The sequence below is a fragment of the Engraulis encrasicolus genome, chromosome 9 (genome assembly GCF_034702125.1).
Source record: "Engraulis encrasicolus isolate BLACKSEA-1 chromosome 9, IST_EnEncr_1.0, whole genome shotgun sequence".
NCBI lineage: Eukaryota > Metazoa > Chordata > Actinopteri > Clupeiformes > Engraulidae > Engraulis > Engraulis encrasicolus.
In genome coordinates this window covers 17,060,389-17,087,888 of record NC_085865.1, presented here as the reverse complement: position 1 = coordinate 17,087,888, position 27,500 = coordinate 17,060,389, and the positions used below count along the sequence as shown (strand labels likewise).

At 44.6% G+C, this 27,500-nt stretch overlaps 1 protein-coding gene across 1 annotated transcript in view; it reads left to right on the top strand.

The window, feature by feature from the left end:
- The window catches only part of LOC134456122 (E3 ubiquitin-protein ligase HECW1), a 144,156-nt gene that overhangs the window by 4,060 nt on the left and 112,596 nt on the right, over nucleotides 1-27,500 (top strand). Inside the window, exons 2-4 of the mRNA XM_063207555.1 lie at nucleotides 1,412-1,733; nucleotides 3,327-3,434; nucleotides 12,553-12,647. Of these exons, the coding sequence (XP_063063625.1) occupies nucleotides 1,412-1,733; nucleotides 3,327-3,434; nucleotides 12,553-12,647 (525 nt within the window). The remainder of the gene's footprint in view (nucleotides 1-1,411; nucleotides 1,734-3,326; nucleotides 3,435-12,552; nucleotides 12,648-27,500) is intronic.

Here is a 27,500-nt window from a genome sequence, read left to right as displayed (position 1 = left end):
AGCACTGCTGTCATGGGGAGTTCTGTGTGTGTGTGTGTGTGTGTGTGTGTGTGTGTGTGTGTGTGTGTGTGTGTGTGTGTGTGTGTGTGTGTGTGTGTGTGTGTGTGTGTGTGTGTGTGTGTGTGTGTGTGTGTGTGTGTGTGTGTGTGGTTTACAGAGTGCATAAGGAAGCCCTGCTGTGCAGTTTCCCCCTTCTCTCATCTACATGTGTAGCAGTACAGTCGTGATGTGCCAGTTGAAAACACACACGCACACGCGCGCGCGTGTGCACGCATGCACGCATGCATGCACACGCACACACACACACACACACACACACACACACACACACACACACACACACACACACACACACACACACACACACACACACACACACACACACACACACACACACACACACACACACACACACACACACACACACACACACACACTTGTGCTAGTTTAGCACAGACTTGCTCTTTCCAGTATACACTTGAAAGTCCCACAAGGATGTGTGCTGCAATAATGCTGTAGCAACACTACAGTGAATATAAATGATGTGCAGTGAGTGGACTAAAATCAGTTCTAGTTCATTAATTCAGCGAAAACTTTTGAAGGGTAGAAAGTACTCTTCATTTTTATAAGCTGTCTTTTTTTTTTACAACAAATGTACTGTAGTGTAAGAGCAGCAGACGTGATAGAAATCTGGTCTGTGTCTGCTGCATCAGGTAGGCCTACATACAGTAACCTAAAGTGTAGAATCACCAGAGAAGAACTTGCTGTAATTGGGGGATGAATGAATCTCAGCTGTAGGGCTGCACAATTATGGAAAAAAATGATAATCACGATTATTTGGATCAAAATCGAAATCACGATTATTAATGGCGATTATTAAACAATTAACAACTGATTTTTTTTTTGGCAGGATTTCATTTTAAATCACGAAATGAAATATGGCCAAGGATGACTTTGTAATGAACAAAATAAAACAGAATTGTAATAATTGTGTAGAAGGCAATAGCATGAAACTTGGGCGAACCTACAGATTTTTGACCAGAAAGAACAGCCTGTCAGCATGTTCTGGCTTCAAGGACACTCAAAGGCCGGTTACTGTTGCCACGATTAAATCACGATGGAAATCACGATTGCGATATCACGATTAAATCGCGATTTTCGATTAATTTTGATAATTGTGCAGCCCTACTCAGCTGTTCTTGAAGCATGCTTGAAGGCATGCACGGGGTGTCATGTTGTGTGTTACATTTTTCCTTCATCTTGAAACCGGTCTTACACTTGCTAGAACTTTTTACCACTTGTGCAGTTCCGTGTCATACCTTCCTTCCCTTTCAGAACATGTGCTGCCCCTCCATTATTTAGAACCAAGCTCCAATTTTTTGGATCATGTTCCATGTTTTGTTCCATTTAGAACCTGTACCAGAACCGGCTCCTGGGCCTGGCGGCCATGGCCTCGCCGTCACGGAGCTCCCAGGGCCGGCGCCGGTGCAAGGACGGGGCGACCCGATTCAACTTCGCCCCCGAGCAGTACCTCACCCGAGGAGGAGGCCACCACGACCCGCTGGCGCTGACCCGATCCACCAGCGACACAGACCTGGTGTCGCCCGAGAGCCGATCCACGCTCATGGTCAGCACGTCGTGCTACGCTATTGGCCAGTCCCAGGACATGGTCATCTGCTGGGACATCAAGGAGGAGGTGGACCCGGGGGACTGGATCGGCATGTACCTCATCGGTCAGTGAATGAGAGTATTTAAAAATGAGTACATTAGTACATATTGCCATTCATTCAGATAGTGAGTGAATAACACAATTGGTGAGTGAATTATGCAGTATCAAAATCTTCCAGGAGACAAGAAAACTTAGATGTTTTTAGAATGTGGCATATAACTTCTTTCTTAAGTGTTTAGTTGAACTCATGTACTGTATCAATGAGCAGATGACAGCATGGGACATTGATCAGGGGTGTTCAATGCCCACACAAACGTATAGCATCAAAATGTGCCTTTTGAAAGGTGGTATTGTAGATTTTGTCCAATGAAAGAGTAACGGTCTCCGTCGATTTGGAATTAGGTGTCTTGAAGGGCATGTCAGCCATGGCTGAATGTGTAGGGAGTCCACATGCATTTTTCTTAATGGCAAAGATGGGACAACAAACCCCTTCAGCAATCAGGAACACCCAACCAATTTGCTTCCTTTGGAGTTGTCCAAAACAGTATGTTCCAATATGAATTGCCCACAAAAATCAGCATAGCCCCATGGAAATTGTCCACAGACCCAGTTTTCCCCAACAGCAATTGTCCTCAGGAAGGTTTGGTCCCATAGGACATCTTTAAAACACTAGTGTGTTCTCATGGGGAAGGTTATTACTGTGTCTGTGAAGATTCCCAACTATCCAGGTTGTCAATAAGGTAAACTGGCAGCATCTAGCCTTTTTTGAAGATTGAAAGCTTAGCATTTGTATCTTTAAACACCCTTCCTCACCCTTTCTAACCATTGGCCCAGCACACACATTAAGGTGGCCGTGCTTTAGCTTCGCAGTATACACAATGAATGAATTGTGTACTCAACAATGCGTCATGCTCAGAGAGGCTGTTTTCTGGTAACACAAGGACATTCACTGCAATGAGTCAGTTTATCTAACAGTTCAGCTGAGATATTCTCCCATAGAATGTGAATTAATCATGATGAGTCATTTTAGCCTCACATCATCCATCGAGAAGGGCTTTCTGGAACTGCTTGATCCCAAGGCTCTTAGGGAGCGTCATAGCAGTACAGTTAAAGGGGCAATGTGTGAGATTTGTAGTTGTTTATTTCCAGAATTCATGCTGCCTATTCACTAATGCTACCTTTTTCATGAATATTTACCACCACCATCAAATTCTAAGTATTTATTATGACTGGAAAAATTGCACTTTTCATACATGAAAAGGGGGATCTTCTCCATGGTCCGCCATTTTGAATTTCCAAAAATAGCAATTTTTAGCTGCACGAATGACTCTACTTGGACCATACAAGGAAATATTTGTTTATTACTTAGTAAACTTTCATGTGAGGAACAAATTTGGCAATAGGCAGCCCCGTTTCAATGAGCAGCATATTTGCAGTACCTTTTTTGACCATTTCCTGCACAGTGTACCTTTAAGAAAAGGTTTATAGTTTTCCCAATATAAACTCTGACCAGCAATGGGCAACCTTCTGCCTACACAATGTTATGGGATACGGAATACATGAATTAGTAATTTTTTTGTATTAATTGTATTTAATTGAATTCATATGTAGGAATGCTTTGCGATAGCATAACATGTATTTTTTCATTTTCTTTCAGATGAGGTTCTGTCCGAAAACTTTCTGGACTACAAGAACCGTGGAGTGAATGGGTCTCACAGAGGCCAGATCGTGTGGAAGATCGACTCCAGCAGCTGCTTTGTAGAATGTGAGTGTTCAAAGAAACAGCATAAAAAAAATAACATTAAACCTTTTTCAAGAGGCAACCTCTCTGTACATACACAATGACAAACTATTTAGTTTTGTTTTCAACATCTACATTTTCGCTCATGCAAGTCGTTAATTATTAATATGGGCAATACCTCATAGAATCTATATAGCTTTTACATTGCAACATTTTGCCTGTTACATTACAACTTTTTCAGCAAGTCCTCAAGTTAAATTATTGGGAAAACATCAGCTAACATCAGTATTAAAAAAATGCATGATGATGTAACATGAAGCAGTTTGTTACTGTAACAAATGCAAACACAGCCAGGTGTTCAATCGTCTGTCTCTGAAATGGTCCTAACTGTATGGGGAAAGTAGCACACATATTTTTTTCCTTCTGGTCCGCCAGTGCGCTTCTTTTTGATAGGCCTTCACACTGATTATTCACTATGCAGCCTTACCCTTCCTCCTCCTCCTCCTCCTCCTCCTCCTCCTCCTCCTCCTCTTCCTCCTCCTCTTCCTCCTCCTCCTTTTCCTCCTCCTCCTCCTCCTCCTGATGTTTTCCCTTTTCCCTTCATCGTCCTCCTGTCCTTCCCCGCTTTCTTCTCTTCTACTACTACTCATTCTCCTGTGCTGTACGTATCTCCTACGGAAACCTTGTGCATTCTCTCTCTTCCTTCTCCTTCCCTTACCACTGCAGCTCTTTTCCTCCTCCACCTCCACGCTCTCCTCATCTCCTCGCTCTCCTCGTCTTCCTGCTGCTGTCTGCGCTGTCCTCCTCCTCCTCTCTCTCTGCTTCTCTACTATCATCTCTCCTCTTCCAAATCTTCCTCTTCTTCCTCCCCCCCCTGCACTTTTTCTCCTCCCTGTACATCTCAAACTTGGCTGCTTCTGCTTACTGCTGTCTGCCTTCTGCCTTAAAGGGACACTGTGCAGGAAATGGTCAAAAAAGGTACTGCAACTATGCTGCTTATTGAAATTGGGCTGCCTATTGCCAAATTTGATCTTTACATGAAAGTTTACGAAGTATTAAACAAATATTTTCTAGTATGGTCCAAGTACATTTTTGCAGCTAAAAATGGCTATTTTTGGAAATTCAAAATGGCGGACCATGGAGAAGATCCCCCTTTTCATGTATGAAAAGTGCAATTTTTCCAGTCATAATGAAAACTTAGAATTTGATGCTGGTGGTAAGTATTCATGAAAAAGGTAACATTAGTGAATGGGCAGCATGAATTCTGGAAATAAACAACTAAAAATCTCACACAGTGTCCCTTTAAGCCAGGCTCATTCTACATGACTATCGGCCCGACTCTCGGCTGGAAAGCCCCCATTACGAAAATCGGTGGAACATTACCCTGCAGGTCCATTGCAAGCGATTGTCGGGCAAGATGTTCTCGTTGTGACCGACTTTCTAAGATAGAATTTGGCCGGTTCAAAGAGTGGCCGATCACAAATCGTAGAAATCAAACACTGGTTGATATTAACGACTTGAAATAGAATGCCTGGCATTGTCTCTGTGTTTACGATCGGGGATAAGATTATCAGTAGTGATTCTCTCTAAGTGTGATGCGCAACCTGGTGTAAAAATTAGACACAAAATCGGGAGTCATGTAGCTTGAGCCTGGCTTCAGCCTCATCCTCTTCTCTCTCTTTATCATCCTCCTGTTCCTCTCACCTCCTCCCCCTCCCCCTCCCCCTCTTCCATTTGTCTCTTCTCTCTACATCTCAAACCGGCCTGCTTCTGTCTGCTACCGGCCTCAACCTCTTCCTCTCCCTCTCTTATTCACTTCCCTTTCTCCCCTTTCCTCTTCCACATTCCCCTCTTCTTCCTTTCCCTATCTCCTCCTCCACCTCCTCTCCTCTCCCATCCCCTCTCTCCTCATCCTCATCCTCTTGGTCCTCTTTCTCATCTCATGCTCCCCTCTCTTCTCCACTCCCCTCTTTCTCTTCTTCCTCTTTCTCCTTATTTTTCTTCTCCACTTCCCTTTATTCTCTCTCCTCTTCCACATCCCCCTCTTTCTCTCTCATCCTCCTCCTCCTCTCTTCTCCCATCCCCTCTCTCCTCATCCTCATCCTCTTTGTCTTCCTCACCTCTCTTCCCCTCTCCCCTCTCTCATCCCCCTCTTTCTCTTCCTCCTCTTTCTCCCTATTTTTCTTCTCCACTCCCCTTTCTTCTCTCTCCCCTTCCGCATCCCCCTCTTCCTCTTTCATCCTCCTCCTCCTCCTCTCTTCTCCCATCCCCGTTTCTCCTTATCCTCATCCTCTTCATCCTCTATCTCATCCTCGGCTCTCTTCTCCACTCCCCTCTCTCATCCGCCTCTTTCTCCTCCTCTTTCTCCTCCTTGTCCTCTCTCTTCTCCACTTCCCTTTATTCTCTCTCCTCTTCCACATCCCCCTCTTCCCCTTCCTCCCCCTCCCTTGCTTTTTCTGCTCTGCACATCTCCAGATTTCCTGTTTCTGTCTGGGCTGTCTGCTATAGTTTCATTCCCCAGCTGCTTTCATTCTGCACAGCATCGGATGACAGGCTTCCTCTGTCACTACGCACGCATGCACACACACACACACACACACACACACACACACACACACACACACACACACACACACACACACACACACACACACACACACACACACACACAGAGAGAGAGAGATCCTACATTCGTGAACCTACATAAACGCCCACACACTTGGATAAAGAGTATATTCACAAAAAGTGCAGCCACGAGCACATATCCAGACACACTCTAACACACACACCACAAGCATGCAGCATATAGACTATACACGAAAGTGCACTTAAGTGCCTTCACATGCAAGAAATATATGACAGGTTTAGACTTTTTTAGACCTGAGAAGGCAAGGAATCTTCAATCACACACACGCGTGTGCACGCACACACACACGCAGGCACGCACGCACGCACACACGCACACACACACAGAGGCTTTCAGGACTCCCACTGTTGCTAAGTCAAAAGATGTTCTTTATCTCCTAATAGAATTTCCTACCCCTGTAGACACACATACATGCACGCATGCACACACGCACGCACACAGGGAGAGAGAGATGTGTCCAGGCTGCATAACTTTGATGCATGCCCAGTGTCTCCATCCCCTTCCTCTCAATTTTGCTGACTTAATCTTTTTTTTCTTACCTTCCCGCCTCTCTTCAGCAGAGCGAGAGAGAATAAATAAATGAGGAAATGCTTGTTTGAATGCAATTACACAGCTGACAGACAAATGATAAATGATACATTAAACCGTGAAGGAATTGGTGAGATATTGAACTGATGAGCATAATCAAAACAGCAGCATGAAGCTGGAAAAGACAAACAGGAAACACAAAATTCAACTGGAGCATGACTTGTGGAATATGTGCGTGCGTGCGTGCAAGAATGTACTGTATTGCCTTCTTTCCACTGCCGCTTTTCTGGTAGGCCTACAGCTCCACACAGCGCGACTCGGCCGCCACTTTTTGCTTTTTGAATAGCCTAAGCACAACACAGCTCAATCGTGAAGCAAAAAGTGGCGGCCGAACTGTAGGCCTATAAACCGGCAGTGGAAAAGAGGCATAAGTGTATGCAGGCCCGCTGACAGCTTTGACCGGGTCCAAGACAAAGTTACATGAAAGGGCCCCCCATTCAATACGTGTAATGTGATGACAACCCAATTCTGGGGACCCTCTCTCCTTGGGCCCGAGACAACAGACCCCTTTGTTCCTCCTGTCGACCTCCCTGTGTGTGTGTGTGTGTGTGTGTGTGTGTGTGTGTGTGTGTGTGTGTGTGTGTGGGTATGCACATGCTTCCATGTCTGTGTGCGTGTGCATTCCTGTCTGTGTGTCTGTGTGCATTTTTCCTAGCCACTATTTCCACCAAAATAAGTCAGGCAACACTAAATGTATCTGCAACTGACCCAATAGATTCTACGTACACAGCATGTATGAATATGCTGTATATAAATATTGCTCCATATGCTGCATATAGGACCAGCCAGTGGATTTATCTATGGTCTCTGTTGGGAGTGAATGGGAACGCTTTAGGAGTAAAATCGTTGGCCATTTGTTAGCTGACAGCACAGCAGAGAAAGAGCAGAGCAGGTGTGTGTGTGTGTGTGTGTGTGTGTGTGTGTGTGTGTGTGTGTGTGTGTGTGTGTGTGTGTGTGTGTGTGTGTGTGTGTGTGTGTGTGTGTGTGTGTGTGTGTGTGTGTGTGGTGAGAGAGAGAGAGAGAGAGAGAGAGAGAGAGAGAGAGAGAGAGAGAGAGAGAGAGAGAGAGAGAGAGAGATAGAAAGAGAGAGAGAGAGAAGGAGTGTGTGAGAGCCACACCTGGTCTGAGCTATTCTGAGAGGGCTTGAAAAAGCAATACATAAACTGTATATATGTAAAAGTGGGCCAGAGAGGCGAAATGTGCCACGCTTGGTACCCGTTTATAGAAAGGCGTAGTAACCACTTGCTGTGCTGTGCTGTGCTGTGCTACCTGTTTGTGCCTCCATGTGGCCAACACACACACACACGCACACCCACGCAGAAACGCACGCACACACACACACGCGCGCACGCACGCACGCACTCACACACACACGCACGCACGCACGCACGCACACACACACACATTTACATTCTCTCTCTCTCTCTCTCTCTCTCTCTCTCTCTCCCTCTCTCTCTCTCTCTCTCTCTCTCACACACACACACACACACACACACGCACACACACACACACACACACACATGCACACACAAACACAGATACACGCACGCATGCAAGCACCTGCCTGTTTCTGACTCCACATGGTCAATTCTGCAGGGAGAGACACTCTCTCACTCTCCCTCCCTCTGGTGCCTGCAGCTGCGGAGGCAAAGACCAATCTTACTGTCAAACGCTGTATTCCCCAGGTCAGGGCCATGTAGTTCATCTTCCCCCCTCCAGCCGAGTGTGCGTGTGTGTGTGTGTGTGTGTGTGTGCGTGTGCGTGTGCGTGTGCGTGTGTGTGTGTGTGTGTGTGTGTGTGTGTGTGTCCTCTCTACTGTTTGCTACCTGCTAGAGCATGCCTCACATCACTGGTGTCGTGTCATTCAGGGGGGTAAAGCGTGACTGAGTCACCAGTGTATAGGGGGCCCACACAGTGTCAGATGTATGAAGATATATGGCTGGGGGGTGGGGGGGGGGGTCCATTGGAACTGATTGTACATAGGGCCCAAAATGTGCTGCTACACCCCTGCCTCACATGCCATTACTCCTTTGTGCATGTGTATGCGTGTGTGTGTGTGTGTGTGTGTGTGTGTGTGTGTGTGTGTGTGTGTGTGTGTGTGTGTGTGTGTGTGTGTGTGTGTGTTTTTGTGTGTTTTTGTGTGTGTGTTTGTGTGTGTGTCAGGGCTTGACACTGGCACCTGTCAACCAGCCAAATGCTGGTAAAACTTGGCTGTGGCTGGTAACAATTTCAGTGTCACTAGCCAATTTGGCAGGTAGCTTATTCTATGGTATGACATATCAGAATAGCTTATATTCTGCACTTTGCCGCTTGTGTATCAATTGTTTAGTTCAAGAAAAAGCTCAGTTACTCAGTTTCTACTTGATTGTTTTATTTCCATGTAGAAATCCATGCACTCACCTTCTTGCTTTAAGCACCCTATCTTCTGAGGTTAAATGTACAGCGTAGATAAAAAAATATATATATTTTTTTATATATTTTTTTTTTTAAACTGTGGCTAGTAGAGTAGTTGGATGGCTAGTGACTCGGGAAAACCACTACCCACATCGGCTGGAAAGCGAAAAAGTTAATGTCAAGCCCTGGTGTGTGTGTGTGTGTGTGTGTGTGTGCGTGCGTGTGTGTGTGCGTGCGTGCATGCGCGTGTGCGTGCGCGCGTGTGAGCTGCTATGGTCTGTCTTAAACAGTTCTCTATTTGATCCCCTTCCCCTGACACTATACCACAATTAGTATACGATTACTATTACACTGGCAGTTCAAAAGTCATGGAATCCATGGAGAACATAGGAATATTGTTTTTTACAACTAGTGGAAGCCCAAGCTGTCTCGTGGTCTTAGTGTCCACACTGTTTTGGTCTTTGGTATCACTGGGATGACAAGACTGTACAGTAAAGGCATTCTTTCTGCAAGACATGAAAGGAAATTCTTAGTGCCACAGGCTAATAATACTTTGTCTTCGGCTCCATGTTGTACATGGATTACATTGTACATTCATACGCGCAACATTCTTTTTTTCTTTCTAATGCAAAACAAATATGTTGCCACTTGCCACTTGACTTGTGTAGACTACCATAATGTAAACATGACAATGGCCTCTAGCACCATAACTAGAAGATATGTTGCTCACTGAAAAAACTTCAGATGCAACAACAATTTCAGGAAGGCGTAGCACGGCACGGCATGAATTTTTCATGAGTTATTCGTAATGTATTCGTAATGTATTCAGAACATTGGCACAACTTCACATAAGTCCTGGCGCCCATTACTACCAACTGCGGCAGGTTATATACTCTCACTGATGGAGGTCTCTGTGTTAAGGGCACAGTCCACCCTTTTTTGATTTTCACATATTTGCAGTATTTCCAAGCCTTATTCATGAATGTGCATATCATTTTCTTCTCAGTTTTTTCAGTACTTAGATTTATTGGATCAGAATTATTAGCATAGCTTAGCGTAATCACTGGAAGTGAACTGGGGAATTAGCATCAAGCCACAAGTGATCACAGGACGGGATTAAATAGCTGTTTTGCACTCTGGTAAATTTTACATTAATTTCAAAGTACTTTGTAAGTACATTTGATGATGTTGTGTTTGTCCTCATAGACTTGCATTGCTACTCTTAATTTGGCTATACTGTTAAACTAGGCAATGCAAACACATCGACAAAAATGATGTGCACATTCATGAATAATGGAAATACTGCAAATAGCCTACGTGAATAAAAAGGGTGGACTGTTACTCAAGGGCACAACGGAAATCCTGAAATCCCAACGCAGTCTCACCCCAAGTAGTCAATTTCTGACTACCTTGGACCAGACGGCAATTTTTGACGTCTTGGGTATTCCTTCCACGTCACATTTTGACTATGTGGCCTAACCCTAAACCTATTCCTAAACCTAACCTCAATGACGTTATGCTGCCACAAGGGGGCGCCTTTGAGGACATAGTCAAAATGTGACGTGGAAGGAATACCCAAGACGTCAAAAATTGCAGTGTTGGGGTGTCAAAAATTGAGTAGTCAAAAATTGACTACTTGGGGTGAGACTGTGTAGAGGAAATGCTGAAAAGACTTTGATGTAGAGTAATAGACTGTATTCAATCCAAATGTTCAAAAAAATCAGATCTTCTTTCAAGGAGAATTCGTGTCAATTTCAACACAAAGTTGTATTGCTCACACACCTCTTCACATACTGTATGTAAAATTGTGTCATGAGTTCTCCGTTAAGTTCAGTGCATGTATACTATTTTTTGCACAGGGCGTAAACAGGGTGGCAATTTGGCCTCTAATGAAATGGATATGCTTGTGTATATTGACAGTTCATTCCCCTTTGTTTTCATTGAAGAAGAGACAAACACTCTTATTAGGGCACAATACAGTAGATTTATATATTTTTTTTATTACATTTAGACATTATTTCAAATCTGGATATAGTCCAGACAAATTGCTCAATCCAGTGAGAGTAGGCCTGCGTTCTTTCTAAGCACGTTGATGTAGGCAAAAGCACTGTAAAACCCTCTTAGTGCATTTTATAGATAATCTACAGAAATGGGCTGTAAAAAATACTAAACTGAAAAGTTTGTTGATTTGGTTTGAATTGTTGTACTTGATTATACAGTTCAAATGGTTTGTTTTTAGGTATTATATGTTTATCGTTTTTTGTATCATATGAATAAATCATGTATACAATAGTGGTGGGCCGTTATCGGCGTTAACGTGCTGCGATAATGTGAGACTCTTATCGGGCGATAAAGAAAATATCGCACGTTAATCTATTCTCAAAATATGGGTTTGGAGTTTGGGTATGCATGTCACCATTGCGTTAGATTGACAGACGCTTTCAGACTGCGCTCCAGACGCTTCTCCTCTCCACCTGTTGCTTCAGCAGACCTACTAAATATGAACAGTGTTTGCATGCTGTAAATATTAATCTCTCTACCGTGGTAGCCGTTGTTTTGCAAAACATTCCGTGTGATATGCATTTTGAAGATTGTCAAACTGAAACTGTCAGTATCTACTCTCGCTCAATGTTTGTGTTACAATCGCGCATTTGCGACTCAGTGAGATATTCTCATGTCACGTGTAGCACGGTCGTCGCGCTTGATATTTCTTAATTTTTTTTTGCAAACTGAATTCATTTCCAGTTGTGACTCCTCTGGCATTCTAACTCTGAGAACAACTGTCAAATCGCTGTGGGCCAGCGCTGTAGGTTCTAGATATCTGAAGCGTAGTAGCCTAACTCCTCCCTCTCTGAAAGGAGCCTCCTGCCATTTTTAACAGTCAGTGGCAAATTCTCTCTCTCTCTCTCTCTCTCTCTCTCTCTCTCTCTCTCTCTCTCTCTCTCTCTCTCTCTCTCTCTCTCTCTCTCCGCCCCCCATTAGAAATGCTGAATTGTTGAGGTCATTTTGTTTAAATGGCCTAAATGTTTGATAGATTTATCTGTATTTGTTTCTACAATTTATAGCCCTGTTCATTTTGAAATTTCAGTAGCTTATGACTGTAAATGCTTCCTAACATATTTGACACACTTCACAAATATTGCAGTGTATCAACATGACCATTTTTTTTAAAGCTGGGATGCATTTTGGAAAAAAGAGATGAGCTCTGGTCTACTGCGCCATCTGTCTTAAGAATTTTCATCATTATTTCGCTAGCGTGCCTATTCTGAATGAGCCATTTTGATATAGATTAATCTAGATTATATTATTATATTATATTATATTATATTATATTATATTATATTATATTATATTATATTATATTATATTATTAAATTAATCTAGATTAATTTCGTAATTACAGTGAGATTAATCTAGATTAAAAAAAACACGTGTACGTGTACCTGTACTAATGAAGGGGATATTGGTGTTTTGGTATTGACTGTCTGATCTGTCTTCTTGCTCCCATTGCAGCGGAGACAAAGATCTGCTTCAAGTATTACCATGGAGTCAGCGGAGCGCTCAGGGCCACCACTCCCAGCGTCACCGTCAAGAACGTCTCAGTCATGGTGAGAACATCAGTTCTTTCCCCCCTTTTTCTCTATTTCTAACTCTATTTGTTTGCTGTTTGATGCCCCCCTCTCTCTTTCTCCCTCTGTCTCTCTCTGTCTGTCTGTCTGTCTGTCTGTCTGTCTGTCTGTCTGTTTGTCTGTCTGTCTGTCTCTCTCTCGCACGCGCTCTCTCTCTCTCTCTAAGCAATCAATTTTAAAAAAGGGAAAAATAAAGAATGAAATTTAGAAAAAGTCGGAAAAGTCTCTGTAGTAAAAAAAAAAAAGGAAGGTTGAAAAAAGAGATGTAGAGTGAAGAGTTGAGGAGGGGTGGCTCTTGTCTATGCCGGTTCATGGCATCCTGATAGTTTGACGGAAGAAGCTGTCCCTTAGACGGCTGGTGTGGGCGCACATGCTTCTGTAGGCCTATCTACGGCCAAATGGTAGTAGGGTGACGTGTGTGTAGCTGAGATCGTGTGGATCAGATATAAATGTAACAGAATTTTCACCCCTGCAGTCAGTTTTCATCAGCTCTATCAAGTTGGCCAGATAGTGGGTAGAGATGATGCCATCAATACAGTACAGTAGATACATAGAGTGCAGAGAGCACTGTGCTCGTCAATAACCAATCAATCAGTCTGTTGCAGTGTCCACTTGCTGAGATTCTCCGACTCGTGTCTTTGCATTTTCTGCACTACTGTTCCATGTGCTGGAGTATCATAATCGATCATGTAAATGACTGTGGAAATGGGCTCCATCTTTTCACATTCCCTGCTTTTCACATTTCATATCTTTACCACAGTGCACCTTTTCAGTGTTACTTCAGGACTAAATACACCACAGGTAAGTGTTGAATTAAGATTTATTCAACACTTACAGGTTGCACACTGAGGAAGGCACACGCCGAAACACGTCTGTGCACAAAAATAAAGAAGAAAAAATTGATGCAAGGTGCGCCCCCCTTTTCTTTGATTCTAAGTATTCATTTGGGACAGCACCCTAAAAAGTTATCAAGAAACCTGAGTGAAGCCTGCTACTTGATTTAATACTTACAGGGTAATATGAAATGACTCTTATTTTACTTAATTTAATTCCATTTCATTTTATTCATGGAGTGGATTTAGTTCTGCTACGGGTTTAATTAATACTGCACAATTGACTCTGTGTCTCATCCTGGTCACGCTGAGGTTCCCTGTGCTGCAGCCGCAGCAGCAGCAGCAGTGCAGACAGATCGAGCAGTTCATAGATGACGAGAGACGATACGGGACTTTATCTACGAGCGGGCCGCATCTCGATAAGCCAGGCACTAATCTAACAAATGAACTGCCTCGTAAAGCGGGGGGCGGCCGTATTTATATCTCTCCTCCATTGTTTGGCTGTCGTCCTACATGCAGTTCAGCTCTCAGCTCATCCTCGGCTCATCCTCAGTGTCTCTGTGCAGCGCAAATACATGACTTCATTAGGTCGAATTTGCCCCCTGGGCACAGACAATAGGCCCTGAACGTTGCTACATGCTGCACATGAAAGCATGGGTGGATGGATGGATGAGTGGAGGTATGTATGGAGGATTGCAGTCCCCCATGAGGACAGAAGAAGAGGTTGCGTGCTGCTGCAGCACAGTCCAGTGCTCTCAAGATTTCCCCCCCACCCCCTGCCAACCCATTCACCCACCACCCAGCCCATTCTTCATATTCTCTGTCTTGCCTAAAGGATTAGTGGAGGAGAGAGAGAGAGAGAGAGAGAGAGAGAGAGAGAGAGAGAGAGAGAGAGAGAGAGAGAGAGAGAGAGAGAGAGAGAGAGAGAGACAGAGACAGAGACAGAGAGACAGAGACAGAGGAGGTGGGTATAAAAAGACAGACAGGCAGAGTGACAGAGAGACAGAGCAAGAGAAAGGGAAAGATTGGGAGGGAGAGGGGCTGAGAGAAAAGAGAGAGGGGGGGAGAGACGGAGGGTGAAAGAGAAAGCGAGGAAGACCTTCTTGCCTCCAGCAGCCTGCCCCTCCCCCACCTTTCCTCCATCCAGCGGAATGAATCCTCAGCTGAGGATGATGGAGAGGTGGAGAGACCTGCCCATACAACACCAGCCAGCTCTTCATGGTGCCATTTTCTACTCCATCACCACTTTAACTTCTCCCCTTTTCTGTGTAATTGCAGTTTTAACACTAAGATAGTATTCCTTTTAGCTGTATGATTAGTACTGCATACAGGTTCACCCCTTACCCATCAATCCCAGAGATTTTCCACATCACACATCCACTTCTACATCAGATTCATATTCAGATTCCAATTTGCGTTGTTACCTTGCCTGTTTAAGTACAGCAATTGGAAAATAGAACATCATCACATTCCTCCATGTGTTTGCCCTGCCATGAAGACTCCATTGACATGCTACTGCCTGTGCAATTACAGATTTTGTCACCAAAATAGGATTCAGTTTTGCCAGCTGCATGATGATATCTTTTCAACTGTAAAGCCACGCTTATTTCTTCTTTTTTTTCCTTCAAAGAAGGAACAGCCAAACATCATACAGTATACTGTACGGTATAACATGAATATGATGATCCCCGATCCAATAGCTGTGGCAATGGCGCTTGCAATGGATTGTGATGGAGGGTGGTGGTTCCCTCTCAGATGGTTATAGGGTGATTATACTGTGCCGATGATGGCTTCTTATGGGGATGGGAATGGCTGTGTGTGTGTGTGTGTGTGTGTGTGTGTGTGTGTGTGTGTGCAGTGGTGTAGTCTACTTTTTTATAGTGGGTATACTGTATACTTGAGCATTTTTGAAGCGGGTATACTGTATACATTTGTGCTATTCAAAACAATGGATCAATCAATTTTAAGTGGGTATACTGAAATCCCTGAAATTTAGAAGTGGGTATACTCCGTATACCCGCGTTCTACGTAGACTACACCACTGTGTGTGTGTGTGTGTGTGTGTGTGTGTGTGTGTGTGTGTGTGTGTGTGTGCGTGCGTGCGTGCGTGCGTGCGTGCGTGCGTCTGTCTGTCTGTCTGTCTGTCTGTCTGTCTGTCTGTCTGTCTGTCTGTCTGTCTGTCTGTCTGTCTGTCTGTCTGTCTCTGTGTGTCTGTCTGTGTCTGTGTCCATGTCTGTGTCTCTGTGTGTGTGTATCGAGCAAGCAAGCTGCTAGCTAAAATAAATGGATGATGCTCCACTGGGTAGAATGTCTTAATAACTGTCCTGCCAGGCTATTGTTTCCACTTCACTGTCATTTACAGAATATGTAATCCATTTATCGTGGTGCAGCATGGAAAAGCACTTCTGCTTGTGCAATATTGCGCTTAGAATAAAGAGGGTTTCATTTCCGTCGTCTGAAATGTGCTTGCCGGCTGCTTCAACTATGGACATATAGTACCAACTAAGCATCCATCACATGCATGGACTCCTCTTTCTGAATTTTGTTTTGCTTTGTTTCATTGTGACTGGTGAAAAGTATAGTTACATATCTGTAGGCGAAATGATTCTCTTTCACAGAGAGCCTCATTCATCACTGTCACGCCCCACTATACTGTAACCTTTCAATCCCATTCCTGACTCCATTTTTTAAATATTTCATTACATTTTTTCCCCCATAGATAATCCATTAGAACCATGTGATAGTGCTGCCATTAAATTCCCATCAAATGAATATCATAACCTGACTAGTGCCTTTATTTGACAGGACAGTGAAACGTCGACAGACAGGAAATGATAAGGGGAGGGATGAGGACTGGGGAATGGGAACGTGAATGGAAAGCACCCAGGTCAGAATCAAACCTAGGTCACCATTGGCAAATAACGCAATCACCTGACTTTTCCAAGACACACTCCTGGGCTATATTGCTTATTGAGCAACCATGTTGATTGCCAACATGCCCTTCAGTAGCAGAAAATAGTCAGACAAAGACTTTGAACAAACATAAAACCCTAATAACCTTAGTTATGTTATAATATATCTGAAAATATGTTTCTTTTTCACAGACTGATTATTTTATGATATGTACAGCTGTAGATTTACCTTATTCATCCCAGGCTAGGTTGTGTTACCTCCAGGTTTAGTTTGGTCCCCCCCCCTATCAATTACTGTCTTGTTGGGGACTGTTAACTTAATGATTGTCCTCAACAGATTCACAGGGCTCATCAGTGGCGACACCTGGGGATTGGGGAGGAGCGCTGCGTATTTAAACCGGAGGGTGACTTCAACTCTCCCTCCTCCTCCGAGCGTCCGGCTTGTACTCCCCTGACTACAGCTGCGTTTTGCTGCTTTTTGTATTGTTCGGCTGTTTTGCAAGGCTATTTTCTTGTTTGCAACAGGGGCTCGGCCCCTTATTTTTCGTTCTCTCCCCTAGACTTTGTTTAATAAATATCCTTTTTGTACCGTTTTTCAGTTTTCGAGTCCCTTTTATGTTACGTTTGTAACAGGCTGGTTGAAGATTAAAACATGACCTCGCCTAAGCAGGGTGAGTGTTTGCCCCCTGCACTAACTCTGACTTTTGAACACTTGTGATGCGGGCAAAATGACCTTTGATGACACCATTGAGCTAGATCAACATAATGCTATGCCAGACATCCTGCTTCATTGTAACTGATATGACAATCTGTGAATGAAATACTGTAGATTGATGTACTTTATTGTTTACAAATTGCGGAAATGTTAGACTATGGTGTCATCCAAGTAAAGTTAAACCCTACATCCCTCATATCTTCATCCCTTCAACCTGTCAAAAGGAAGGAAGAATCGACATCCTTGAGCTAGTGAGGCTAAGCTATGCTAATCCACACTCACTCAAAAAAGTGAAGTTGTGTGAAGAAAGACACCCTGTCTCACTGTCAGCTGCTCCTGTAGATAGAATTCTTCCCAGACTGGCTAAAAGATTACAGTATGATGTCATTAATTTAAGTCTGACCCTCTTGTCCCCTGCACACTCACCTTTGATAACTTTCATCCGTGTGTCGGACTACGGGCCGAATGTCCTTTGTTGATTTCACTGAGCCAGTGAGCAGGAGCTGTGCTTAGCCAGACACCCTGTCTGACTGTCATTGATACAGCACTGTGCTCCATTGTGCTGCCGTGGCCCTTAGAAGTGCTGAGCGTCCCTAAACCTGATCCCTGCTCCTCCGCTGCTTCCTGGAGGTAAAAATAACCACAAGGTGGGGGGGGGGAGTGGGAGCGGAAGGCCCAGGGTCGGATGCTCTTGTCGTGGGAAAAAGGTAGCCGTGAGGTGGGGGAGATGTGGGGAAGGTGGGGGTTGTTGGTTGTACGCATGTACAGATTGGCGGATGGACTGGGTCAGGACTGAAGGTCCGCTCAGGTTTTGCTCACATGCAGCAGATTAGAATGCCATTTGACGCTCAAAGGTTGAGTTGACTAACTGTTATATGATGTTCAGCCCTGCTCACTCAAACACACAGGATAGCACCACGTAAATAGTTTGAGGTGACAAAACTGATAGGGATGTCCCCAAGTCGAATGGCAAGGATTAGGAAGAGGAGGAGGGTCAGAACACTGATGTGGATCTCATGCTGGGTAAGAATCTCGCTTGTCATCTTTTGAAAAATGTGCTTTTTATTATTGTTTGTGTTTTCTGAGGGTGTGCTGTCATGCTCCTCTTGTGTTGTCTCTCTCGGCGTCCCATCTCCCGTCTTTTCTGCTGCCTCTCCCACTCTGTCATGTCTTGTCTTGACTGATGAACAGCCGAATAAAGGGGGGAAATGCCTCTTCTACTCCCATTTTCCCATCTGCCCCTCTTGAGACACTTGAGCTTGTCAGAGCTGTCGCAACAACTGAGAATGTGTTCCTCTCGAAATGCAGTCAGAGGAGATGTGATACATCATAGATGTCATCATTTCTTCACAAATCTGAAACATGCTCTTCATATCCCTCTGTCTCTGTGGCTATGTTTTCTCTTTCCTTTGTACATTTGCCTCCTCTGTCTGTCTCTCTCTCTCTCTCTGTCTGTCTGTCTGTCTCTCTCTCTCTCTCTTTCTTTCTCTCTCTCTCTCTCTCTTTCTTTCTCTCTCTCTCTCTCTCTCTCTCCCTCTCTCTCACACTGTTTCTATTGCTTTGTGTTCTGTTTTAAAGCTGCAACAGTGTGGTTTCAATTTAAGGGACATAACGGGACTTCAATGTGTGCTGTGACCAAAACGTAGCTCTTGTTCTGCAGGCGAGGGGAATGTAAGAGATCAGTTACAGTGATCTGATCACTGTGTGGCATGGAATAAAGACAGTGGTGGGGATATCAGGCATCCAAGAATGCCCTCTGAATATCGGAAGCTTACTGGGCATCTTTCATATTTTTCTAATCTTCAGCAAACATTCTCTGAGGATTGCTCATCGTTAGCCTGGGGTCCGTTTCTCGATTCTTGTCGTTGCTAACCGTCTTAAGACCGTCTTACTATTCCCTTGGATTTAGTGGTGAGCGTCGCTGTCGAGAGAGAGTTGAGTCGCTCTTACGAAGGACGTTGCTACCGTCGTTAGCAAAGACCTTTTTCGAGATACGGACCCCTGCTTAGGCTGGGATATTTATACGTTTTTCTGTGGTGTGCTGTTGAATACCTTTTCATTTGTGTACAGTAGGGCATGGTCCTGGATAAGTGATGTGATTCTGAGCAACTGCCCGTGATCTTAATTCTTCGGATTTATGATGCTGTGGAGGATTTGATGCTCATCGGACTGACTGACCATATCTCCTGCTGGAATTAATGACCAAACAAGCATCTTGCAGTGCTTCTGAGATGTGTCGCCATCAGTTGTCCGATATTTCTTGGAACCCATGTGGAACTATTTGCTCTCCTCTTGCCTCAACTTTATCCATCCCTGACATTTTGTCAGTTCACCGCTGCGATTTTTCAGGCATAAACCAACACTTTGAGAGCACTGTGGGATCGAATATACTCCAACACTGTTAAACCGACTGAATACTGAAAAAGTTAACTGTGGACTGTCACTCTGCTGCTCTATTTCGTTCGGGTGATATTTCCGCAATGTGTTTTTTGCTGAGAGTGGGTCTACAGCCTTCCCGGCCAGAAGGCTGGCCACATCTGAGGGGGAGCTGAAGGTATCAGTGACTGGGTGTGCTGCTGGAAAACACTGACCAGCATTGACCGGCTTCAAATGGAGGTGAGGATTAGCGAGAGCACCTGCAACAGAGAGAGAAAAGGAGCAAAGTTTAACGGATGACAGTTTAACGGATGTTGAATACTCGCACAGTCTGATAATGGCTTACGTAGCATTCTGGCTTTTAGTTCGCTTGATTTTGTCTTCCATGCTTCACTTTACTGCGTGGTCACGTGAGAGTGGGTCTGGACTGTGCAGAATGACCTCTACTACAAAGGTCAAGCAGTCACTTACGATACAATAGGACTTTGTTGTCAGTTGTCACCCACTTCATCCTTTCTCACAGAAAATGGTTATGAAATTTTGCTCAAATATCCATGCACGCGTTAAGCTATTTTGACAGGAAGGCATCAGTGTATTCAGGGTAGAAAATACCCATAATGCAAACAGCAATTCAATATATCTTCTGGCATTTTATGTGATTAGCTGTGATACTTGTGGTACTTGTGCTTGTTCTCCACACTGTTTTGTTAGCTGCTGTGTTGCGTGGCATCCATCCACCACCAGTATGCCGTTAAGTACTTTTGGCATACTATACAGAGTGGAAAAGCGGCTAGAATATAAATTCACTCCTTAACATTTGTACGATGCTTGTTCCTCAGCTCGTTGGGACAGGGAGCTTCAGGACAGGGAGGGATTTCTTGCCAGAATGGAGGAAAAAAAGAGGGAAAACATGACACATCTGGGAATGGTAGTTGTGGTACTGTAATCACATTGTCTCATTACTTACTGTGAGATGAGAGTGTGCAAAAAAAGCTTTTATGAGGCTCATGACCCATGACTTTCATATCATCATTCATATCAGTGAAAACATAATTTCATTTTTCCTTGTATGTCTGTGCATACGTATGAAGGAAGTGACGATAAAAGCTAACTTGACTTGATCATCGTCAGGGTTGCCAGATTGGGTTGATTGGGCGGAAACATATTGGCCAGGGTTTTCTGTAGATTTATGGCCATAGAAATCAGTAGAATTTAGATCATATTGTGTGAGATTTAGATTTTAGATTAGATTAGATTAGATTAGATTTTTTTATTGTCCCATAGGGATATTTGTTTTCACATCAGACTGTTCAGTTCCATCAGGTTAGATCTTTGTAGTACACATCTCATTTCAGTACAGTATAGACACGATTTTCACACATAGACACATAAACATCCTCAGACATCCATATACAATCCATATACTCACATCTATTCATATACACTCAAATATACACTCCTATACATTCATCTCCTCCACATTACAACCCATTCATTTTGTTATTGGTGCTTGTTTGTTTGTTCTACCCTCCCCTCTCATTTACCCAGCTATGCCACCAGCAAGTTAGCGGTCAAAACTGGCCAATCTATCTGATCACAGTTGGTCTGTTGACCTTGAGGCTGTGTGGCTGCGTCTATTACTCTAACACAGCAGTCAAAACATCACACAGGTCACCCAGGGCTAGAGTGCAGCACCTAGTGATGTAACGCCATCTCAGCATGCATGTTTCATCATATCCACATTGCCCCTGCGGTTAGGGCTAGCATGTCGTTTAGTGTTTTGAGTTAACGTTTTTTGAGCTTCTCTCTCTGTCTGTTTGGCCAACGGACTTCTTTGGTGACGTGAAAATGTTGGGGCAGGAAAATATAATTTATTTATTTTCTTCCATTTCTGTGTTGTTATGTAATTTTGGCCCTGAAGAGGTCTTGGGGAATTGTTATCCTTTTTAAGTTCTTTGTCCAAATATAGCTGCACCATTTTGTAACATGACATGTGGTAAAAAGAATGTTTTTGCATGCCTTGGAACAGATTGAGCTGGATGGTTAGAATCGAATGTAAAAAGATGCTAACAGTCAGTGACAAGGGGCCTGTGTGTGTGTGTGTGTGTGTGTGTGTGTGTGTGTGTGTGTGTGTGTGTGTGTGTGTGTGTGTGTGTGTGTGTGTGTGTGTGTGTGTGTGTGTGTGTGTGTGTGTGTGTGTGTGTGTGTGTGTGGCACGTGCTGAGTCACTCCACTGTTTCAACTGCTCACATGGGCACTCTCTGTTGTCCTTGGTATTAGCATTCGGTCACTGTAGCGCTAAGGGGGAAAAGTACTTCCTCTCCTTTTGGTCCCAGCTTCCCCCTCTCTTTAACTCTCTTTTTTCACAGTCTCTCTTCTCCCTTTCCTCCCTATTTCTCCTTTCCCCCTGGCTCCTTTCATTTCTCTTTTTCAGTTTTTTTCTGTTCCCTTTTTCCCCCATATTTTCTCTTCTATCCTATCATTTCCACTCTGTCCTTTCTGACCTCATGAATCACCTGTATCCATATCTCCATCTCTCTCTGCTCCCCCCATCTTCTCTCCTCTGCATCTCTTGTCCCCCACTCTGTTATTCTCTACTCATCTATCAACTCTCTTTCCCTATCCCTCCTTTTTTATCCATCTTTCTTGTCTCTCTTCTAAGCTCTTCACCTCCCACACATCTTCCACTCTCTCCTTTCATCTCCCCCACTCTTTGAATATTCTCCATTTTTTATTCCTCTCCCCTCTGCTCCTCTATCTCTCCTCCTCTCTACCTCCACCTCTCCTCTCCTCTTCTCTCCTGTATCTCTACCTCTCCTCTCCTCTATCTCTCCTCTCCTCCCCTCTGTCTCTACCTCCTCTACCTCTCCTCTTCCTCTCCTCCCCTCTCCACTACTTCTCCTCTCCTCATCTCTTCCCCTCTCCTCTCCTCTCCTCTCCTCTCCTCTCCTCTCCTCATCTCTTCCCCTCTCCTCTCCTCTCCTCTCCTCTCCTCTCCTCTCCTTTTCCTCTCCTCTCCTTTTCCTCTCCTCTATCTCTCCTATCTTCCCCTCTCCTCTCCTCTCCTCCCCGCTCCTCTCTTCCCCTCTCCTCTCCTCTCCTCTCCTCTCCTCTCCTCTCCTCTCCTCTTCTCTTCTCTGCTCTCCTCTCCTCCGCTATCCCCCTCTCCCCAGTTGCTTGGCTCTACCCATTACCCTGCTAAGTGCTGCATATGCTGGCTGTCCTCTACGGAGGCTCTGGCTCGTCTTTCAAGCTCCAGCTTATCCTGTGTGTCAGCAGGCCCCCCCATCCCCACCACCCACACATCCAACAATACTACCGAGAGAGAGCGAGAGAGAGAGAGAGCAAGAGAGAGAGAGAGAGTTATGGTAATTTGATCATTTTTGGTCCCCAATTTAGTGCTAATAAACGCTTTGAGTCTTGACTTAAAGTTTTGGAGCACACACATGGCTTCATAGTGTTAATGCAACACTCAGAATTACCACTGCAATTTTTTTATTATTATTTTTTACTGCACACCACCACGGACACTTTTGACACTCTTGCCATCTCTACTCCCCCACTGCAACCCCAGCCTGATCACACTGAATTCAGTGGAATGGACACAGACATTTGGGACAGTTGTTACAGTTGTTTACTAAACGAAAGAATACTAGCCGTATAAACTGTGCCCAGACCAAATAAACAATTCCTAACCTGTCATTAAGAAATGTCTTGAAATGAGAAAAGTCATGAGAGAACACAAGACTGTAGGAACACAGAGCTGTGGGAATACAGAAAGCACTTCCGCCAGTCCATCATGGAAAACACTTCCGTGACCATAGCACAGAATTTTGGCAAAATCTTGAAACTGACACAGATTTTGTGTCCCAAATGTCCGTGTTTATTCCATGGAATTCTGTGAGATCATGTTGCCCCCTACCACCACCACCACAGGCAACAACTCCAGCGCCATCCTAGGAGGGATGCTTCACTGCGTTATTTAGCCGGCCCGACATATTGACGCTTGTTGAATAGGTCACGTCACCACCGGCTGTTAGCTTGTTGGTCACAATGACTTTCATTAGGGGGGACCGACCGTAGCACGTATTGAATGTTATTGACGCCTTTGGGATTCTCTCTGTCTGTCTGTCTGTTTGCGTGGCCTTTTAAATCCCAGCGGACTGGACTCACCTTTTCCCCCACTCCCTTTTTCTGGAGGCGATTCGTCTTTGAAATCCAGTCATTTGCTGTGCACTTCCCCGGCACAAACGAGAACGGAGAGCCCACAGATAACGTTGTATTGTTAGCCCTGTCACTGCGCTTGTCCAGGCACGCATGGGATTTGGCCGCTTGGTTGGCTGGGCAAGACTGTTGTCACCTTTGGTGTTATCAGATTGGAAGTAAATCTCACCCCTAAAGCCGTGTGTTGCTGTTGTGAGGGCTCAGCTCTGTCACCGGCCTTGTGTGTATGTGTGTGTGTGTGTGTGTGTGTGTGTGTGTGTGTGTGTGTGTGTGTTTGGTGGAAGTAAGCACTGTGTGTGCGTGTGTGTGTGCGTGCATGCGTGCGTGCTTGCGTGTGTGTGTGTGTGCGTACGTGCGAGCGTGCGTGCGTGCGTGCGTGCGAGCGTGCGTGCGTGCGAGCGTGCGTGCGTGCGTGCGTGTGTGTGTCTGATGTGTGACAACTGTGTGCAAAACACAGGGGGGGGGGGGGGGCGGCAGTAAGTCCATGAATGGAGTTCATCCTGGATTCAAGAGAGAATCGATGGATTTTTTTCCCCTCTTCTCCATCTAAAGCGTGCCACCGATTATTTTAATCTGTCTGTATTTGAGGCTAATCCATTGGAAAGCCCTCGCTATTGTACTGGTGGGGGCCAGTCAGTGAGAGGGAGAGTCAGTAGACGGACCGAGCGGCTTTTCCTTCGCTGTTGGACAGCTGAAGAATGAAGGCTGGAGCAGGATTTGCATCTCATTTCGCAGACCCCTGGTACAAAAACACCTGCTCAGTGGGCGAGGCTTTTGTTTTTCTTTTTTTCCAGGGGATTTTCCAGGAAGACAGCCAGGGGTTGGGTTTTTTTGGTTGTTTGTTTGTGTCATGTTTTTGTGAACAGGACATCAACCATTGAATACAAATCAATCTGACTTGTAAGACTGTAACGATATTGGATCGAACCGAGAAATCGTTATGCTCAGAGTCACGATACTCTATCGTGATGTAAGGAGGCAGTATCATGATACGCCCTTTCAAAGTTTTGTTATCCTTCTGTCCAGAACACAACCATATGATTCAATGTGATAATGCTTCCAAGCGACAAATGAGATACATCTCCGAAATCGTGGGGTGTATCAAATCGTGATACGAACCGAATCGTGAGTTGAGTGTATCATTACAGCCCTACTGACTTGTAATCGTTACATAAAGTAGATGAGTACTCTCTGGTCTGTGGTAGATGTGTTAACATCCTTCTGTAGATGTTAAAATGTATGTTTAAGATGTACAATTTCAATGTGTTGGTGGTTAGTGGTAATCTAGAGACAAAGGAACATTAATTGGCATTAATTGTGTGTCTGTGTGTGTGTGTTTCTCTGTCTGTATGTGCCTGTGTGTATAAAGTATCTGTGTCTGTGTGTGCGCATGCTTGCATGTGTGTTTGCATACGGTAGTGTCTTTTTATGCGAGTGTGTGCGTGTGTCAATGTGACAGATAATTCAGCCCACCTGTGAGTCACCAGGTGAACTTTTCCCTGTTCTGAGAACATTGGTCCCCCGGGGTGTGTGTGTGTGTGTGTGTGTGTGTTTGTGTGTGTGTGTGTGTGTGTGTGTGTGTGTTTGTGTGTGTGCGCGAGCGTGCGTGCATGTGTGTGTGTGTGTGGATGCATACGTGCCTGCGTTTGTGTGTGTATGTGTGTGTGTGTGTGCGTGTGTGTGTGTATGTGTGTGTGCATGTGTGTGTCTGCATGAGAATAGTAGTCCCCTGGGAGGCCTTCTCCTCCTCAGCCCGGGTCCTTAGTTTCCTTTTCCTGGAGTCCGGGTCGATTTCGCTCTAATGAATGCAGAAGCCTATTGATCACCTCTGCTAGCCGTTAGCCACCCCGCTAATGGGTCTTAAGCACTGCAACACTCCACTGTCGGACTAGGAGAAGGGAGAGTGGATGTGAGGAGGAGAGAGGAGGAATGGGGTGGGAGTGTCCTATACCTTCGGGTAAGCACTTTGATATGTTGCCTCTTCTTTTCTTTCCTTCACTTTCTCAGTCTCTCGTTACTTCTGTATTTCACTATTTAATTTGTCATTTGTTAGGTGCCACACTTAATGGCACATTCCTGACCCAATCCAAACTAGTGGGACATGGGACTTCTCCTGAACTTACTCCGGCGAGGTGTTTTGATACGAGCAGGGGCGTAGCAGCTAGGGAGTGTCATACACCTTCAATAAAGCCTTACATTTTGTTTTTTCTTCTTCTTCTTCTTCTTCTTCTTCTTCTTCTTCTTCTTCTTCTTCTTCTTCTTCTTCTTCTTCTTCTTCTTCTTCTTCTTCTTCTTCTTCTTCTTCTTCTTCTTCTACTAATGGGCCTACTACTGCTCTCGGTTACTCTCTTTATCTCTCTTCTCTTTCTCCCTTCTATCTTTAAGTGCCTTTCTCTCTCTCCTCTATCACACTCTTTCCCCTTTTTCTAACTCTCTCTCTCTCTCTCTCTCTCTCTCTCTCTCTCTCTCACACACACACACACACACGCACACGCACGCACACACACACACACACACACACACACACACACACACACACACACACACACACACACACACAGCTCTTCCCTCATTTGACACTGAATCTACCCTCACTCTTCCCTGAAAGATGTGAGGAGCAGCTTATTGGTTTTCTCCCAGTGGGCTGACTGTAAGATGACAATCTGTAATGAATATCATTTCATCCTCTCCTTGCCATCCCCCATCCCCCACCCCCCCCTCACACACACACACACACAAACACACACACACACACACACACACACACACACACACACACACACACACACACACACACACACACACACACACACACACACACACACACACACACACCATCTCCCTTCCTCCCTCATCTTAATTACTCAACGGAGTGGGTAACTTGACAGAACCATCAAAGCATGAAATTATAACAGTCACAACAGTGTCATGACACGACAGTCATGAAAGTGCCATAAACATTATGCCAACATCAGGTAACACTTTACTTGACGCCTGTGTCATAAGCATGTCATTCCAGTGTCATAATAGTGTCATGATGCAGTCATAGATAAGTCATAAACATCATGTCCATGTCATAAACATTTTACGACTGTTGGCCTTCAGTGACATTCGGCCATAACCTTCCAGTCCCGCTGCGACTGAGCTGTGTCTGCTGTGTTAACATAGTATTTCTTGCCCATTTATAAACATTTGTAAACATTTTGTTGATAATTAGTTCATTATTCATAAAGTGTTTATAAAGCTGTGAATAGGACGTTATTGTAAAGTGTTACCAGTGTTTCTGTGAAAATGATATGATGATATGATAATGGTTAGGGAGGTGGTCTTAAAATCAGAGGGTTGCAGGTTTGATTCCCACCCTTACCTCTCCCTACACCCATGGCTGAAGTGCCCTCGAGCAAACCACCTAACCCCCACATTGCTCCAGGGACTGTAACCAATGCCCTGTAACTGTAAGTTGCTTTGGATAAAAGCATCAGCTGAGTGTAATGTACTGTAATGTAATGTAATAAATTGGTTAACCCCGGGGGTGCTGTGGTGCAGCGCGCTAAGCCCCCCACATTTGGGCTTGCATGCCCACGGGGACCCCGGTTCGAGTCCGGCCGGGGTCATTTCCCGATCCCACCCCGTCTCTCCGTCCCACTCACTTCCTGTCACCATCTCAGACTGTCCTATCAAATAAAGGCACAAAAGCCCCTAAAAACATATTTAATAAATAAATTGGTTAACCCCTTCTCTCTCTCTCTCTCTCTCTCTCTCTCTCTCTCTC